General features: G+C 39.4%; 1 protein-coding gene across 1 annotated transcript in view; it reads left to right on the forward strand.

The window, feature by feature from the left end:
- Window positions 1-17,289, forward strand: part of LOC131074641 (tripeptidyl-peptidase 2) — a 284,234-nt gene that overhangs the window by 128,955 nt on the left and 137,990 nt on the right. The window contains exons 20-22 of the mRNA XM_058011296.2: window positions 8,921-9,049; window positions 9,150-9,250; window positions 9,363-9,480. Coding sequence (XP_057867279.2) covers window positions 8,921-9,049; window positions 9,150-9,250; window positions 9,363-9,480 — 348 coding nt within the window. The remainder of the gene's footprint in view (window positions 1-8,920; window positions 9,050-9,149; window positions 9,251-9,362; window positions 9,481-17,289) is intronic.

The raw sequence follows: 17,289 nt of genomic DNA on the forward strand, positions 1-17,289 counted from the left end.
GTCTGGGCAAACCAACCCTCTGGCCACCAACATTCCACCTTGTCGGTGCAGACCAACACGACATCGGTGCAGACCAACACGACATCAAGCCCCTTGGAATGCTCATGGCACAAAAGGTTGTTGTTGGCACACAACATTTCTTTCTTGACTTTGTGGTCATCCCATTGGAGAGAAAAGCTTACGACACTCTCCTTGGAAGGGGTTGGCTGATTATGGCCAAGGAAAATCACAATTGGAAGAGAAATACATTCTCCATCTAGAACGAAGGCCGCAAGTATGTGATTGACCTGCGAAACCAGGGGGTAAGTGAGGAACTGGCATCATTTGATTTTGACTCAGATGACTCACATAATTGGGAATGGGGCTCACAAGATGGCAGGGAAAAGATGGAACTCAATGATGAAGGGGTATTAGAGTTGGAGGGATGCTCGTAGGATGAAACTAGCTCTTTGGCCGGGCTCTTCCATTGGCAGATGGAAGACTACGAAGTGTTTTACCCTGATTGCCACATGCTACAGATATGTGAGATTGAGGAGTTAGGTGATGGTACGGAGAATAAAACTTTCCCTCCAGAGTACGGGGAGTACCATGAAGGTGTAGCCCGGGTGGATGATACACCTACTCATCGGTTTGAATGGGATAAAGTTATTAAACATGAGGAATCTAACGTGAAGAAGGTCAATTTGGGGAGAGGCTACAATCCAAAGGTGATCCTTGTCGGGGATGACTGGAACCCCGTATTGAAAGCAACAACGTTCAAAATATTTTTGGAATACAAAGATGTTTTCGCATGGACGTACAAGGACTTGAAGGAAATACCCCCAGAATTGTGCATACATCAAATACCCCTCGTATCGGGGGCCCAACCCGTACGGAGAAGGCCGTACCGAATGAATAAGAATTATGCAGCAAAGGTGAATGAAGAAATTGAGAAGATGCTGGAGGCTGGCATCATCTTTAAGGTTGAAACTAGCGACTGGGTCTCGCCAATCGTTGTCTCTCTGAAGAAAGAAGCAAATCAGATCAGGATATGTGTGGATTTTCGTTGCCTAAATGCTATAACAATTAAAGATCCCTTCCTAATTCTGTTCACTGACAGCATTTTGGAAGAGGTGGCGGGCCACGAGATGTACTTATTTTTGGACGGATTTTCTAGATATAACTAGATTAGCATTGCAGAGGAAGACAAGCTGAAAACAACAATCATAGTGGAGGACGAAGTATATGCATACAATCCGATGCCCTTCGGCTTACGTAACGCTCCAACCACCTTCTAGCAGATCATATTGCACATTTTTGATAGGATGTCTGTCGGCAGTTTCAAAGCGTTCCTGGATGATTGGTTGATCTACAGTGCTCAGGAAACCCACCTGAAGGCACTTGGGGAGTGCATGGAGAGGTGTCGGCAGGCCTGACTATCCCTCAATCCCAAGAAATGCCGACTCATGGTACCACAAGGCAAGCTACTAGGCCACAATGTGTGCAAGGAAGGGTTGAAGACGGACCCTGACAAGGTAGGGGTTATTGTGAACATGGAAAGTCCGGTGGATGTCACGAGAGTGAAATCCTTCCTCGGACATGTCGACTACTATAGGAGGTTTATCAAGAGTTTTGCACAAGTGTCATGTCCCTTGGACAAGCTCATGAGAAAGGGAGAACCGTTCAAGTGGGGAACGGAGCAAGAAGAAGCCTTCAAGGAGTTAAAATCCCTATTGGTGAGTGCACCAATCCTATCATACCCTGATTGGGACAAAGAGTTCCATGTTCACATGGACGCCTCCAATTTTGCCATCGATGCCACCTTGGCACAGGTAGGCGTACAGGGATTAGATCATCCCATTTTCTTCACTAGACGACTACTTTCCAAGGCCGAATGGAACTATAGCACGGCGACGAAGAGGAGGCACTTCGAATGGTGTACTCCGCATAGAAGTTTCGCCATTATCTCCTCGCGACACCATTCACCTTTTATATGGACCATGAGGCCTTGATGTATTTGGTGAATAAGCCAATAATCCAAGGACGGGTAAGCCGATGGCTGTTACTACTTCAGGAGTTCGCCTTCACTATTATAGTACGACTGGGGAAGAGTCACGCCATCGCCGACCAGTTGTCAAGGATCAAGTCTGGTGAACCTGCGGAAGGGGTGAATGAAGACTTCCCAGATGCCCATTTGTTTCAAATAGCAGCTTTACCTCCATGGTATGTGAATATCGGGGAGTATCTGTTCGCTTCAACATTTGCATGGGACATGCCGCCAGGGGAGCGACGTAAGTTGGCACTAAAGAGCAAAACCTTCCAGCTGATCAATGGCCTACTGTACAAGATGGGACCTAACCAGATCTTGCGCAGATGTGTGATGGAGGAGGAAATTCCGAGTGCACTAAAAGAAGCTCATGATGGATTGGCGGGAGGCCACATGGGGCCTGATAGTACCTCATGAAAGGTATTATTGGCAGAGTTGTGGTGGCCAACCTTGTATAAAGATGCACAAGAATGGGTTGTGGGATGTGATACATGTCAGCGGACGGGGAAACCACTTAAACGAGATTTTATGCATCGGTTCCCTTCTCAGTTGCAGGAACTCTTCGAAAGCTGGGGTTTGGATTTTGTGGGACCCTTGAAAGTGAGCAATATGCACAAGTGTTGGTACATTGTTGTAGCCACGTAATACCTGACGAAGTGGGTGGAAGCTAGAGCTCTCTCGGACATTGCTGCCGTAAGTATGACAAGGTTCTTGTACAAGCAAATTGTAACTAGGTTTGGGATCCCCATCCAGATCACAAGTGATCGGGGAGTTCGCTTCGTTAATCAAATCATTTGTACAATGATGGTGGAGTTTAAAATCTTTCAGCATCTGTCAAGCCCGTACTACCCACGGGCAAATGCTTAGGTGGAGGCAACGAATAAAGTGCTGGTATCCATCATTTATAATTCATGTGGAGTGGAACAGGAGGATTGCGAGGAACATACTATGGGCATATTGTACAACATACAAAGTGACCACAGGTCACACACTCTTCTAGCTCATGTACGGCCAAGAGGCCGTGGTGCCGGCAGAATACACCGTACCAAGCCTGTGAATTGTAGTAGACAACCAACTTGGAGATGAGGAGAGTCTGAATGCCCGTCTTATGAACCTCACCTGGCTGGATGAACAATGAATGATGGCACAGTGGGCGACGGAGGTGGCCCAACGTCGACGAAAGCATTGGCACAGTAAACATCTGTGGCGGACGAACTTCCGTCACGGTCAGTTTGTTCTAAAGTATAACGATCGCAACGAACTTTGACCTGGGAAGCTCGTTGATGAGTATAGTAATGAAAAATAGATCAGCTTTAGCAGCTAGGAATTTATGTTATTGCAGCAGGAGACTCCTCATAGGCCAGCACTCATGGAGGAACAATCTTCCCTCAAAAAAGATACAAGAAAGAGCAATGAAGACACCTTGGAAAGGTTTTGTTCTTTTGAGTTGGGACAGCAATCTTGTGATGTCACATGGGCACAAATCCAATAAGGATAGTGGTGACAAGAAGTGTAGCATGGTAGACATTCATGGGTGGATAGATAAGTATGAGGTAAAGGTTGAAACCGCAATTTGCCAACAATCTGATTTTATACCAGCAGTTGAAGAAGGGCATCAATCAATTTGTGATGTTATTACCTTGATGGAATATGATGATGGCATAGCTTCAAGACATGAAATGCTACAAGATAGGGTTGCCAAGTGTATGCAAGTGTACTCCAGCATTAAAGACTTCAAAGGCACCGAAAGAAAAGATACAATCAGTCCTAAATCTCTGATTAAGGACAGTAGCACTATATCTCTTTATACTCATGAATTAGCTGCCTATACTCATGAAAAAGTAAGTGCTATTGACTCTCCAATTAATGGTGTACAAGATGCAAAGGTTAGACATAATATTTGTGATAATGCATCCTATGAGAGGACTGAATCTGTAAACTTTGGAACAGTCACATTTAATCAATCCAAAAGAATGAAAGTGAGTTGGTTGGTGAAGGCAAGAAATGCCAAGTTGATGACTTATCAAGCCAAGCTTCATCTTACACATGATTGTGATTCACACGACTGCCCGGACGATGAGAAGCAAGAGCTCTCAAACATCCAAAATTCTGAGTTTTCAGTTGATGTTGATAATTTCATTGAGGTGTATCATGATTTAATGGGTGATGTGTTTAGTGGGTCAACCACTCATGATTTGACTTTGGGTATTAATGGAGACAACTACAATACAACTATGGATTTGTCACCTATTTCATATGTTTATGCAGCTGGTTATTGGTTGGGTTGTGACATAATTTTCATGGATTCATGGTTGACACGTGGCTGTCCTACATGGTTGTATATTGCATTTTCAGATTTATCTTCGTCTACATCAGTTTTTGGGCTATATTGGAGTCTATGGAGACACGTTCACTTGATTGGTAAGGCATATGAGATGGGTTTCTTTCTCATGCATGGGTATACAGACGTCATTGCCTTTACTTTAGTTGTTGGTCTGATTTATAACAGCAGCCTTGAGGTAGGAAGTTTGACAGCTCTTGAGAGGAGTTTTTAGTATGTCACACACCTTGGGACAACAGCCTATGATAGTATCTATGAAGGCAAACTTGGAAGATACAAAATAAAGGTGAGTCTCATGTTGATGATCAGCCATCTCCCATCTTTACATGGTTTCATTCATCTTATTGTTATGCAAGAACATGTGATAAGAATTGAAGAACCACATTGCATGCAAGGTTTGACATTATGACTTTGTTTCATAACAATATCATTCCTTGATCGCACTTGGGGAGCATATTTGGTAAATGAAGAAGACATGGAGCATGTAGAGGATAGTAGCACTTCATGTTCGAACCTTTGGGTTTTGAGTTACATCACAAGGATAGAGGGCTGTTCTACATTTCTAAGTGTGGAATTTTCAGCCATAGTTGATTGGGTTAGTGTTTTCACAATGGTGATAGATGGTTGTTTCAGACTATTGATCACAAAGACTTAAGTTTTGTCCTTTAGGACAGCAGCTGGTTGGAGGATTTGGAAAGATTGGGATCATTCTTTCTTTCTTGGAGTTTGGTAAAGTGATGAGATTCCATCATCCTTTGTCATTAGAGGTACTTGCTGCTTCATTTTGAGTGGGATTTCCTGCAGCATATGGTGGATTGAAATGATTGATTGTGCACTTGTAATTATAATTTTTCACATCCATGGGAGCTCATTCAGATTTTGATGGACATTTGGCATTGCTGGCATGATAAGAGACATCTATTCCTCCACTTTTCGTTGGTGTGAGAGCATGCTGATTTGGGATCCTAGCATTGGCATGTTTGGTGCACTACTTCGTTGGGATCATGATGAGTTGCTTCATAGCTTTGGCATGATGATGTTTATATCAAAGTGGAGCAGCGGAAGCTTGAAGAAGATCCACATGGGAAGACATACCGAGGTCCTTTGGGATCCAAGTATTGGTTGAGCTTAATGCAGATTTGATACAAGTGATTGCTTGAAGACAAGCAAGCAATCTTGGGATGGGAGTACTGTAATGTCCCCTTTCTCCGAGTAATTACGTAGAGGAGATTATTAGCCTATTTTATTCCCATGGGCTAATTAGATTGATGAAGGGAATAAATTAATTAATTAAATGCTAAATAGTCCTATGTCCTTGGGATTATTTATATTTAATTAATTATCAGTTGGTCATATTTTATTTTATGAAGTGACTTTATGATAATGTCAATGACTATTATAAAGTAAAGTCACTTTTGGAGGGAAAAGTAAAAAAAAGAAGAAATAAAATAAAGTATTACTTTCGAAAAGGAAAAGCATCATAAAAGGAGGAAAAAGAGAAATGAGGATTCATTCTTGAGTTGTTATTTTCAAAGAAACTTTTCCTTGAGAGCTTGAGAGCTTTAGCTTGCAGGTTCAGGAAACCAAATGACGAAAACCCTAGAGGTTTTGGCTTTTTGGACGCAAACCCAGATCAGCCCACTTGGTGAATTTATTTCAAGATTCACAGTTGTACATCATTGATCAGTTTTCATGGATATTTGATGATCTATCTTGCATATTTTCAGAGGGTTTGTTATTTTATGTATGGAGGCATTCCAGGTATGTGTTACTTGATGGAAATAGGGATTTTCTGATTTGTAACAACATGTGTTTGTAAACAGCAATACATTTCTATAACAAAAGAATACCATTGGCTTATTTAAATTCTCTGTATTTCATTGATTGATTTCCTTGAAAATCTATATTGTTCATCTTGCATGTTCAATCTGCATGTTTGCATGGTCGCAATATTACATTATGATGAAACAAAACATGAGAAAAAACGAAAACCCAAATCAGATTTGAAGCATTATCCGAGTCTGGGATATTTCAAAGCCATCTATGCTGCACTTGATAGGACCTTTGAAGGTTTCAATGGATCTTCAAACAATTATGCTTGGACTTTCAAGGCTATCTTTGCTACACCTAAGAAAGAATCATCAAAGGCATCAAATGGATAACTGTAACAGGGTTACACTAGAGGTTGGTGGCACCGGAGGATGGAGGAATTTCCATCATCTCAAGTTAGCTTCTTGTTTTGAGATGGTGCTTTGCATGAGAAACGTTTTTGACTTTAATTTCTTGTTTTCCTTGAGCTTTCTTCTTGGTTTTGATAGATATGAAGAATGCATACATTGCAAAGTTTGTTTTTTGAAAATAGGTAAGAGGTTTGGTGTTGAACTCAATATGGATTGTTGCCCTGAGAATTCATGAGATTGTGATTGAGAATTAAAACCCTTGCGAGGGTTAGAGACAACATGATGTAGCCCTATGTGTGTGGAGCTCAATATAGATTGTTAACGAATAATTCAATGTCTATGATTTGGTAATTTGGGATTGAGAACTCGGGAAATCAGCTTGGAGCTACATCTTTACGAGGGTCACAAGGCTGCTTGATGGAGTTTCACTTGATTTAGGATTTGTATCTTCAAAAAGAGATTTTCTAAAAAATGTGTATTCCTTTTATGTAATCAACAAGTTTTGTGATGTAAGACTTAAGCGGGGGGGGGGTCCCTTGGCAAGGTGAAGTTAAGTCAGTTGTTTCAGGGTTACATTTGTAGGAACAATGTATTAAGGGGTGGATTGTCAGCGAATAGTTGACAGTTAGGTGGTTGCTGCAGTTATCAACTGTTTCTGCTGTATAAAACATAGTTCACAGTCGATCAATGGATATCAAGATTTCACCAATATTCCTACGTTACCCGGGGACGCGTCGTCGTTTTTTTTTTTCAGGCGTCTCCGTCCCGGGGACGTCATTAGAGACAAGGGACTCCTAGGGGATGTCCCCATAAATTCTGCATATTGACAGTGAATTTTGACAATGAATTTTATAAGCAATTTGACTTTGATTTTCAATTTAACACAAATTTGGCATAAGAACTCTACTAGTTCTTATAATTAAGGTTCTATAATGTATATGTGCATGCTTTAGCCATGTTTTCATATGAATATTTTAAATTTCCCTATTTTTATGTAGCCGTCCCCTTTGCAGTCCCCAAAATTGGCAAAAAAAATCACCGTCCCTGAAATGCGTACCCCCTTCTCCTGCCATCCCCGTCCTGGAAACTCGGGGTAACATAGATATTCCTTTAAATTCTATCAGAAATGGATGCCCTGAAGTGAGGCAGGATACTTAAAGAGAAGTTTCCAGGTCTTTGCAAGGCAGAGGCAAATCTGTAGCATAGAAAGTCAACAGAATTGTTTGGCCTTCTAATATGTGATTCAATCTGGTTCAAGAGCAGGCGATATTTCAAGGTGCGGGATAAAAGACATTAAAGAGCATTGATGTTGCCACCATTATCATTTTAATGGAAAAGTTTGAGTAATTGTGTTGATAGAAGATGTTGAGTTCTTGTAAATATTAACACAGTTCTCATTATTGTTTTGTCTTATTTGGTTGACCTGCCATAGAGAAATCTGTTGTAATATAGATGACCACAAGCATTCACTTTGGCCCCTGGTTTGTTTGTGGGTACTAGTGGTGATTATAAGATCTGTTTGGGCTTCTGTGTTATGGGAATGACTGCAAGAGTTGTCACAAACTATTTTAAGAATTATACTTTTGTGCCAGGTTGACCACAGTCCTTGTCTGCCGTTTGTAAGGTGAAATAGAAAAATGCTTCCGACAAAATAAAATATATATAGTGCACTGTCTAACATAAACTTCTTTAGCTATGAGGGCTTGTTTCCAGGGTATCTATGCTATTAAAATTTAAAATGATCTAGGATTTATGCACATTGCAATTGGTTCCTCTTCTGTATTAACACAAGCTGCATTTACGCAGGGAACACACACAACATTATTTGAACCCATGTTCCTGGACTTCAACACCAGTTTTACTTACAATTTTTGCTGTATAATATCTGGACTCTCAGATTTTAATATGGTAATGAGAGGAAGTTAACAAAGATACGTGGAGCTAAAATATGATATCTTGTGTATTGAATTTCCATATTTCAAGGCTAGTGTAGAGTAATAATGCATTATAGATATGTAGGGTGAAAGTATATTTTCATATCGATTCTTGTTCTGCACGGTCAGCCTAATTTAGATCAGGCTTTACATCAAGTTGTAATCCTTCAAGGGAGGATGAAATATTTTTTTGTATTCATTCTTGTTCTGTACAATTACTTTAATTTAGATTAAGTTTTCTGTCAATCTGTGTGCCTTAATTCTTTTTTTCCTCTTGCATATCACATGTCAAGTGGAGCACTTTTCTATGATTGTTCATTAAACATATTCACATTGTCTCTGATTAATGTTTTTCTTGTCTCTAATCCTGTTTGGTCTGTTAAACAACTGATACTACTTTAATGGCTAATGTTATCTTCTATTTCAATTTTACTTGAAGATTGAATTCCACGGAATTATGGGAAATAAAGAAGAGATTCTTCTTTCTAGTTCTGAGGCACCAACAAAGATTGATGTGAAGGCCTTATTATCGACTGAGATGCTTACTCCTGCTGCAACTTTGACAAAAGTATAGAAAAAACATTAGTTCATTTTGACACATTATTTTATTTTATATCGAAGACTTTTTTAACATTAAGGTTTAAGATGATACAAATCTCCTTGTGCAGGTTAGAGTTCCATATCGGCCTGTTGAATCAGTTCTTTTTCCCCTTCCTACAACATTGGACAAATTGCCTTCTGGGGCACAAATCTATGGGTTGACATTGACGTGAGATATAATCATCCCTCTGGGTCATATTTTATTTCATAGTGTGAGTCATTGAATAACTATGCTTGTGGGTCAGAATATTGAGTTTTTAAATGCTTTTGATTTTCAATAGATACAAGTTTACTTTGGCTGAGGAAAGCGATGTATCAGCACACGTGCCACTACTTAATAACCGCATTTATGATACTCAGTTTGAATCACAATTTTACATGATAGCGGACACAAATAAGGTATTTCTTTCTGACATATTTCTTTACTGGATGAATTACATAAAATTGTAGCATATCATTACCATTTTCTGTTGTGGGGCATTATAGCATATTAAGGAGTACTTAGACAGATAATTACTATGGCAGGTACTTCCTTTGTGCCCTAAGTAGTTATGTAATGAAATAACTTGCAGAAGAGGAAATTATAATTGGAAATATGGTACAAATACTTGGGAATGATAAGCCACTCCAAGGGGGCGAACCTCCAAAAGTCCTCAAAAAGAACATAATTCACAATATGATGATATTAAACTAGCTACCAACTCCTATACATGCCATATTTTTGCCATGGATGCCACCCAAGCCAACTTAACTATCTATATAAGAATATATAAATGTTCATATAACTTAATTAAGATATATGCTAGCTAGAAGTTGGTTAGAAATATCCCCATGCATGCTATAGGTTAAGGGCATAGTATGCCCCCCCTTCACACAAGTACTATCCATCATACGGATTAAATGTGGGCGATTTTGCACAAAATCTTTATCTTGTATGTGTCCTATTTGATGGGCGAATTTCTTCCACTTAATGAGGCACTTTATGGTTGTCCTAGTTTTTAATTACTTTGTTCATGATTTTGCATGAGTATTCTATTGAAAGTATCCTTAACTTGTTTGAAGATTTCAGTATTATGTTTTGTACTTGTCGGCTTGTGTCTATTATGAATAGAAGTATATAAAATTTCATATTGAGCAATCAAATTTGTGTTATGTATTCACTGCTGTTTTAAATATTATTTTTTGTTAGCCACATATGGTTGCTTGCGGGTAGTCACATCCAATCAGAAAACTCATCATAACGTCTACTTCTCTTACAGTATTATATAGAGAAAAAAATATTATAGTAGAAAATATGCAGAAAAAGTATTATATAGAGTAAGAAATATTATAGTAGAAAATATCAGTATTCGTTGTCCTCATTTTTGAATTTTCAAAAATGTGACAACCCCTACAAATTTTTGCTCAAAATGTGTCATTTTTGTCTCTAAGGCATGTTTTGCGAGGTGCAAAACTCATATTTGATAGGGTCAAATGATCAAGGGGTGTCTTTGCCATTGTTGTCCAAGTTTTGGCCTTCATTTTCCTAGCTTTTTCTTCAATTTCGGGTTTCAGATCAGTCACTGCAAGTAGAAGATTTTTGCTTGAAATTTGAGATTTTAAGGCTCTAGGGCACACTTCCCAAGGTGGAAAGTCTACATTTCTTGATGGTAAATCAATCACGAGCTTATCCTCCATCTCTGCGAAAGTTCTGGTTAGTTTTTTCCTTCATTTTGGCCATTTTCTGTGCAATTTCGGGTTTCAGAGCAGTCACTGCAAGTTGGGGAACTTTTGGATGTCACTGCAAGTAAACTCATTACAAGTAAATGCACCTACTTGTAGTCGAGTCTCCAAGACCCGATTACAAGTTGGTTCATTGTTACAAGTCAAGTGGGGGTTTTAGGTCCATCATTGCAAGTGTAAAGGTGTATGATTACATTGCAAGTAAATGAGTTTTACTTGCAATTGGATCTTAGGGACCCGATTACAAGTCATCTTTTTGTTGTTATTTTAAAGTTGAAGAAGCTTGTTCACTTGCAATCGGATCCCTAGGACCCGATTACAAGTATATGTTATGTCATCACGAGTATATGTTCATGCACTTGCAATCGGGGGTTTAGGACCTTATTGCAAGTCTTTTACTACCTTTTGTTTGCAAGCAATGTGCACTTGCAGTTGGGTCTCAGAGACCCGATTGCAAGTAGTTCCTAAATGTGTAAAACTTGCTTTCTTGCCATCAAATTCCAAAAAGCCGATTATACCTCTTGCTGATTGTTATGTGTCATATGTAGTCAAAAACCCGGCTCATCTTCTTGAAACCCATTTTTTTCTTAAAAGACATGTTATGCCTTTCACAAAACCCGATTCCAAGTAGAGGATTTCAAGTTATGTGCTAATGTAACTTACAATCGGGTCCTCAAGACCCGACTGCAAGTGTTTATTGATATACTTCTCTCATATTACTCTCTCATATGGCTTTTCGGGTTTCAAGGAGAGGAGTGCAAGTTCGTGATTGCAAGTAGAATGTATCATGCATCATAAGAGTGGTTGCAGATTTTCCCCTTTGAAGTTTCAAGTTCAATTTGTTATCAAATCCCCAAGTTCTGATTTCAAGGGCAGATTATGAAGGCTTTCCCACAAGATTGCAATCAATACACACTTGTAGTCTGGTCTTCAAGACCCGATTACAACTGGAAGTGTAAAAGTTTTTCTCTACATTGCACTTGTAGTCAACCTCCCAAAACCTGAAATTGGTCCAAAATTCACTCAAAAACACTTGAAAATGAGTCTCTAGGGTCCAATTACAAGTGCAAACTTGTATTTTCCTATTACACATATGAAGTTGCATGTTCATCCTCCATAATTGCAAGTCAATGCTCTTGTTTTTTCACACATGTAATGCTGTCTGCAAATCCCGAAATTGAGGTTTTTCCCCACTTTTGCAGTCCCTTTGTCTCACCCATGTCAGTCTTGTTTGCACACATGGCCTACCAAATCAATAAATTAAGGCATGGGCCTTATTTTGCAAGCAGATTCCAAGATTGGAGAAAGAACAACAAAATGACGGAGCCACACAAGGAGATGGATAAGTGATATGAATGATTGAGAGTATAGAATGCTTTCAAGACATAGATAGGCTTCTTACTTCAGGCTTGCAAAGAACTTCCCTCTTGAAAAGCCAGTACTAGCCCAAGCAAGAAGATAAGATTGAAGTTCGTTGGCCAAAGACACAAAGATCATTAAGGATGCAAATTCCCGTTCTTGTTCGAGATGTCTTCACCAATCCTGAATATTTCAAGTTCTAGCATCCTGAAGCAGCATGAAGACTTTCTAGACAAAGGATGATGTAGTTAGAGTCGTGTCTTGGACACTTAGATTAATTATGCATTTGTAATTTCATTTTGAGAAATTACATGTAATGTCAAAAATTGTAATTGCAAGTATCACTTTCACTTGCATTCTTGTAAAATGTAATTACATGTAAGGCAACTACAAGTTGAGTTAGATTAGGACTGTAGTTGGAATAAGTCATGGTGGTTGAGATAATTTCTCAAATTAGTTAGGATCCTCCCACCTTTTTCTCAAAGTTCCTCTCCTATATATACACGAGGGTGCTCTATGTAATTGATATATCTTTTGGTAATGCAACAAAATTCTACCAGTTTGTATGTGCACTCTAAGACTTTGAGCTTAGATGTAAATCAAATTGCTTTCAATAAAAGAGGCAAGTTATGTTGAGACTTTGTGCCAATTCAAGTTGTTATGTGACGACATTTTTTGGAATTGATTGTGATTTTTGTTCTATTGTTCAAGAGGGATTTAAATTCAATCTTGCAGACTTTGAGATGCTACTTGTATTTAGAGTTATAGGTTTGGTTTTCAGACTTGGTCGTGTAGACTTTGAGCTGCTTATCACGTTTGAAGCTAGTGTAGAAAGCTCAAGTAAGGAGGTAACTTGTAGACTTTGTGCTGCTTTTATTTTCTATGTTTGTGCATACGAGGTGCATCATGTAGTTTGACTTTGAGCTGCTACATACTGTGCTTGGTTACCGGAAAATCATCTAAAAAGGTTGATAGGATCATAGTTGAACTACTCGTGACTCGGCTCGACTCGCCAAGCCCCCGGGAAAAAAACTCGGCGAAAACTCGGTAAAAACTCGGCAACTTCAAAACATGCTTAAACTTAGTAAAAAATGCATTTTTTTTGCAAAATTTAATGAGAAAATGCATCCAATGAGTCAATAAATGATAACACAAAAGAAACAAGCTGATTCTAGATATATTTAAATGCAAAGTGTCTACAAAATTGCATCCTCATGAGGAATGCTAATGGCTGGAAGCCTGGAAGCAAAATAGTAAATTACTAAATAGTTTTGTAAAAACAAAAGTAAATACATCATTACAAATTATAATTACAACTTCCTCTTCCCAGCTCTAGCAAAAACATGGGGAGAGGTAGAACTAGAGGGTCTAGACTGTCTAGTCGTATAAGTCTGCTGTGGGACTGGGCGTGACTGTGCCTCCTCGCTCGGTATGGTTGATTGAGACTCATCCTCCATCTTGGATGAAGCTATGTCTCCACCTGCCTCTGGCACTGGTAATGAATCCTCATCCTCATCCTCATCCTCCTCAATGTCATCCAGCCTGAAACCAAATCCACCCCCCTCCTCCATAGCCTGCCTCTCCAAATCAGTGATGTCAGTGTCGGAAAACAATGGAGGCTGCTCCTGTGATGTCCAATCACTGTAAGGATCTATATCATCCAAGTCAATTGGACCACCTTGTAGTTCCTCTACCTTCTTTACGCGCAATCGAAGATTATATTGCACGTAGACAAGGTCATTGAGTCGTTTCTGCACTAACTTGCTCCTCTTCTTCGTGTGGATTGCTTCAAACAAGCTCCAATTGCGCTCACAATTGGATGAACTGCAAGGCTGACCTAAGACTCTGAGGGCAAATTTCTTGAGATGTGGGGTGTTTCCACCCCAATTTTGCCACCAAGCATCTGCAAAATAAATAAAATGGAAAAGTTAGAAAGCAAAGAGAAAAGAGAAAACATAATTTATCAATCATTTTAGTCTTTAGATCCCAAAATCCAAATGGCAAATGTTATACCTGGGGTTTGAGTGGTTCTTCCTCTCCTAGCCAGCTCTGAAGAGAATAGCTTACCCCTTCCTCCCTCATAATTTTGGAGCTCACTCACAATGAGGTCTCTCTCCTCAACATCAGGTACCATCCTCTCAATGCATGTACTGAGGCCCTCCATGACTTCTCCATTCGAATCTGAGTAAGAACCCCCAAACCTAAAACGAGGGTTGAGGAAGTACCCTGCTGCATGAATGGGTTGGTGGAGCTGATTGTTCCAACTCCTATCAACAATTTCCCAAATGGGATCAAATTTGAGCCTATCCCCCTTGTAGTAATTTTTGATAGACTCCTTGGCCCTATCCATGGCCTCATAAAGATATCCCATTGGGGTTTTATCCCCATCCACCAAGTGAAGAACTCGAACCAAGGGCTTTGACACCTACAATTGAAAAATACAATTTACAAAAAGATTAAAATTTAAATAATGAAGTTACAAATTAGTAATGAGAGACTTGAATCAAGAATAACTAAAATTTAAAAATTAAAGTTTTAAAGTAACAACCTTCACAATCTCTGCAGCCCTTTGTGCAAATTGGTTGTCGAAGACTATGCATGCGACAGCCTCTCCTTCAGGCTTCTTTGAATAAGGTGAGTTAAGCCATTCTCCACTCACAAACATTTGTTTCAAAGAAGTCAATGCAGCAAGAAGGCTTTGCAACGTCAAGAAAATCGTTGCAAACCTTGTGACACCAGCTCTCACCAAATCTTTCCCTTCGGTGTGCTGTCTCATCAAATGGAGGACCCAAGGGTGATTGTAAATATATTTGGTGATCCTCCTTGCATCTTCCACAACTAGAGTCACCCACTCAAGTTTCCTATATCCTCCAAGAGAAGGTCAAGGACATGTGCTGCACAAGGTGTCCAAAAACGAGTGGGGTGCCTCTCTTGGAGGATTCTTCCTGCAAAAGAAGAATTTATTCTTAAGAAATATGCAACCTAGTAAAACAAAGCCACAACAAATGAAAATATTGCTAATGCCTAAAGGTGATAATTTAAAAGGATTCTACCTGCTGACACATATGCTGCTGCATTATCTGTGATGATTTGCACCACATTCTCTACCCCCACCTCCATGACGACATGCTCCAACATTCCAGCCAATGTTTCTGCATTTTTCACCTTGTTGGAGGCATCAACAGATTTCAAGAATACTACATTCTCCTTGCAAGCAACCAAAAAATTGATGATGGTGCGGTTCTTGCCATCTGTCCACCCATCAGAAAGAATGGTGCAGCCATAATTTGCCCATTCAATTTTTTGATCCTCCGTCACTTCTCTTGCCCTACCAACTGCCATTGTGAGCAACCTGTAAGTGCAAAGTGAAATTAGGTCTTACTACACAATTTTGATTTAATAAACAAGAAATCTAAAAAATAATTAAAAATGAAATCAAGTGGACTATGTAGTAATTTACTAACCTCCCACTCAAATCCTTGCGAGAAGGGGCCTTGTACCCCTTTCCTGAAACTGTCATAGCAGTCACCAAATTCAGCCAATAAGCATTCTCCGCCACATCGAATGCAATGTTGTTGAAGTACCAAAAATCAGTTATTGCAATGTCAGTTTTCTCATGTACCTGCTTATTCCATCTAGTGGCCTCTAATGATGGTTGTGCTTCAGGTGTGTTCCTGGGCACAAAATAATCACCTATGGACCTTGCTCGTGGTGATGGAAGTGGAACAGTGCCAGGTACTCTACTAGAGGAAGCAGAAGCAACGGGCGAGGTGATGGTGGGTTTGCGGATACGTGGGCCACGCCGAGAGCCCACTATGCCCTCAAGTGCTTCTTGTTCCTCTTCAAGGTCAACAGAAACACCTTGAGATTCAGCTATGGCTGATCTCATGGCTAGCTTTGACCTCTCCTTTTGCAATTTCTTCTCTTCCCTAGCTGCAAGTAGGGCATTCATTTGTCTTTTTATTTCTTCATTGGTCCCAGGGCATGCTCTAGCATCATGCCTATCTATTCCTGCAAGGTGGTATTTGAGGCGATTGATGCCCCCATGAAGTATTTTCGCACATTTTATGCATATAACTGACCCAGGATCAGGTCCCTCATAGGCATACCTCCATGCCCCATCTCTAGCACCTCTAGGACAGGTGCCTATATATCCAGATGGGCATGGATCTAGTAGCCATTGCTCCCTTGCCATGATTAATGCTTACTTAACCTACACATACAAAGTGAAAAAAAAAATTTACATTTTAGTTAAACAATTTAGCAAACTATCTACATTAGTTTAAATAAATTTAGACATCATTCAAAGTGTTTTTTCAAAAAAAAGTAGGGTTTGAATTTTTTTTTGAAAACTAGATTCTTCAAAAAAATTGTGAAAATTCAACAAAACTTTTCAAATCTAGTGTTAAATCTTGTGTAAATAACTTATAAATGATTTAGATTACGTAGGAATAATTTTTAATCCATCTAAATGCAACAAAAAATAAACAAATTGTTTTAAAAAAGCATAGAAAAGAAATGCAAAAACTTACCTGGGAATCTGATTTTCCCTTCAAATCCCCTTCAAATCCACTTGGAATCACTCAAAAATCACTCCAAATCACCTTGCAACTCACTACAAGTCCACTTCCCCCTTCTCAGCCCAAAACACAATCAAAAAACAAAAAATGCATTATTGTTTTGCCGTTTTCGGCTAAGAGACCCAGGCGGCCGAGTTTTTAACTCGGACTCGGCGAGTTTTTGCCAAAAACTCGCCAAAAACTCGGCGAGTTTTCTGGCGAGTAGAAGTGGTAACTACTCGGCAGGCTCAAAAACTCGGCGAGTTTTTGAAACTCGCCGAGTAGTCCATCTATGCTAATAGGATAGTAGATAGTTGAAGACTTTGAGCTTTCTTTCTATTTTCCCGTCTAGGAGAAGCAACAAAGGACTTTTTGCTTTTATGGAAACTTTGCTTCTTTGTTTAGTTTACTTCATTAATCATTTGTGCTTTCAGCTGTGATTCTTTTCTGAAAGAAGAGAAAAGAATAAGTGCCTTTTCTAAAATAAGAGAACAATATAGAGTTTCACCCAGATTTAGAATAGATTTAGAGTTAGAGTTTATTTTTGAATTGTTGAAGTAGAAAGCAA

The sequence above is a fragment of the Cryptomeria japonica genome, chromosome 4, assembly GCF_030272615.1.
Source record: "Cryptomeria japonica chromosome 4, Sugi_1.0, whole genome shotgun sequence".
Classification (NCBI taxonomy): Eukaryota; Viridiplantae; Streptophyta; class Pinopsida; order Cupressales; family Cupressaceae; genus Cryptomeria; species Cryptomeria japonica.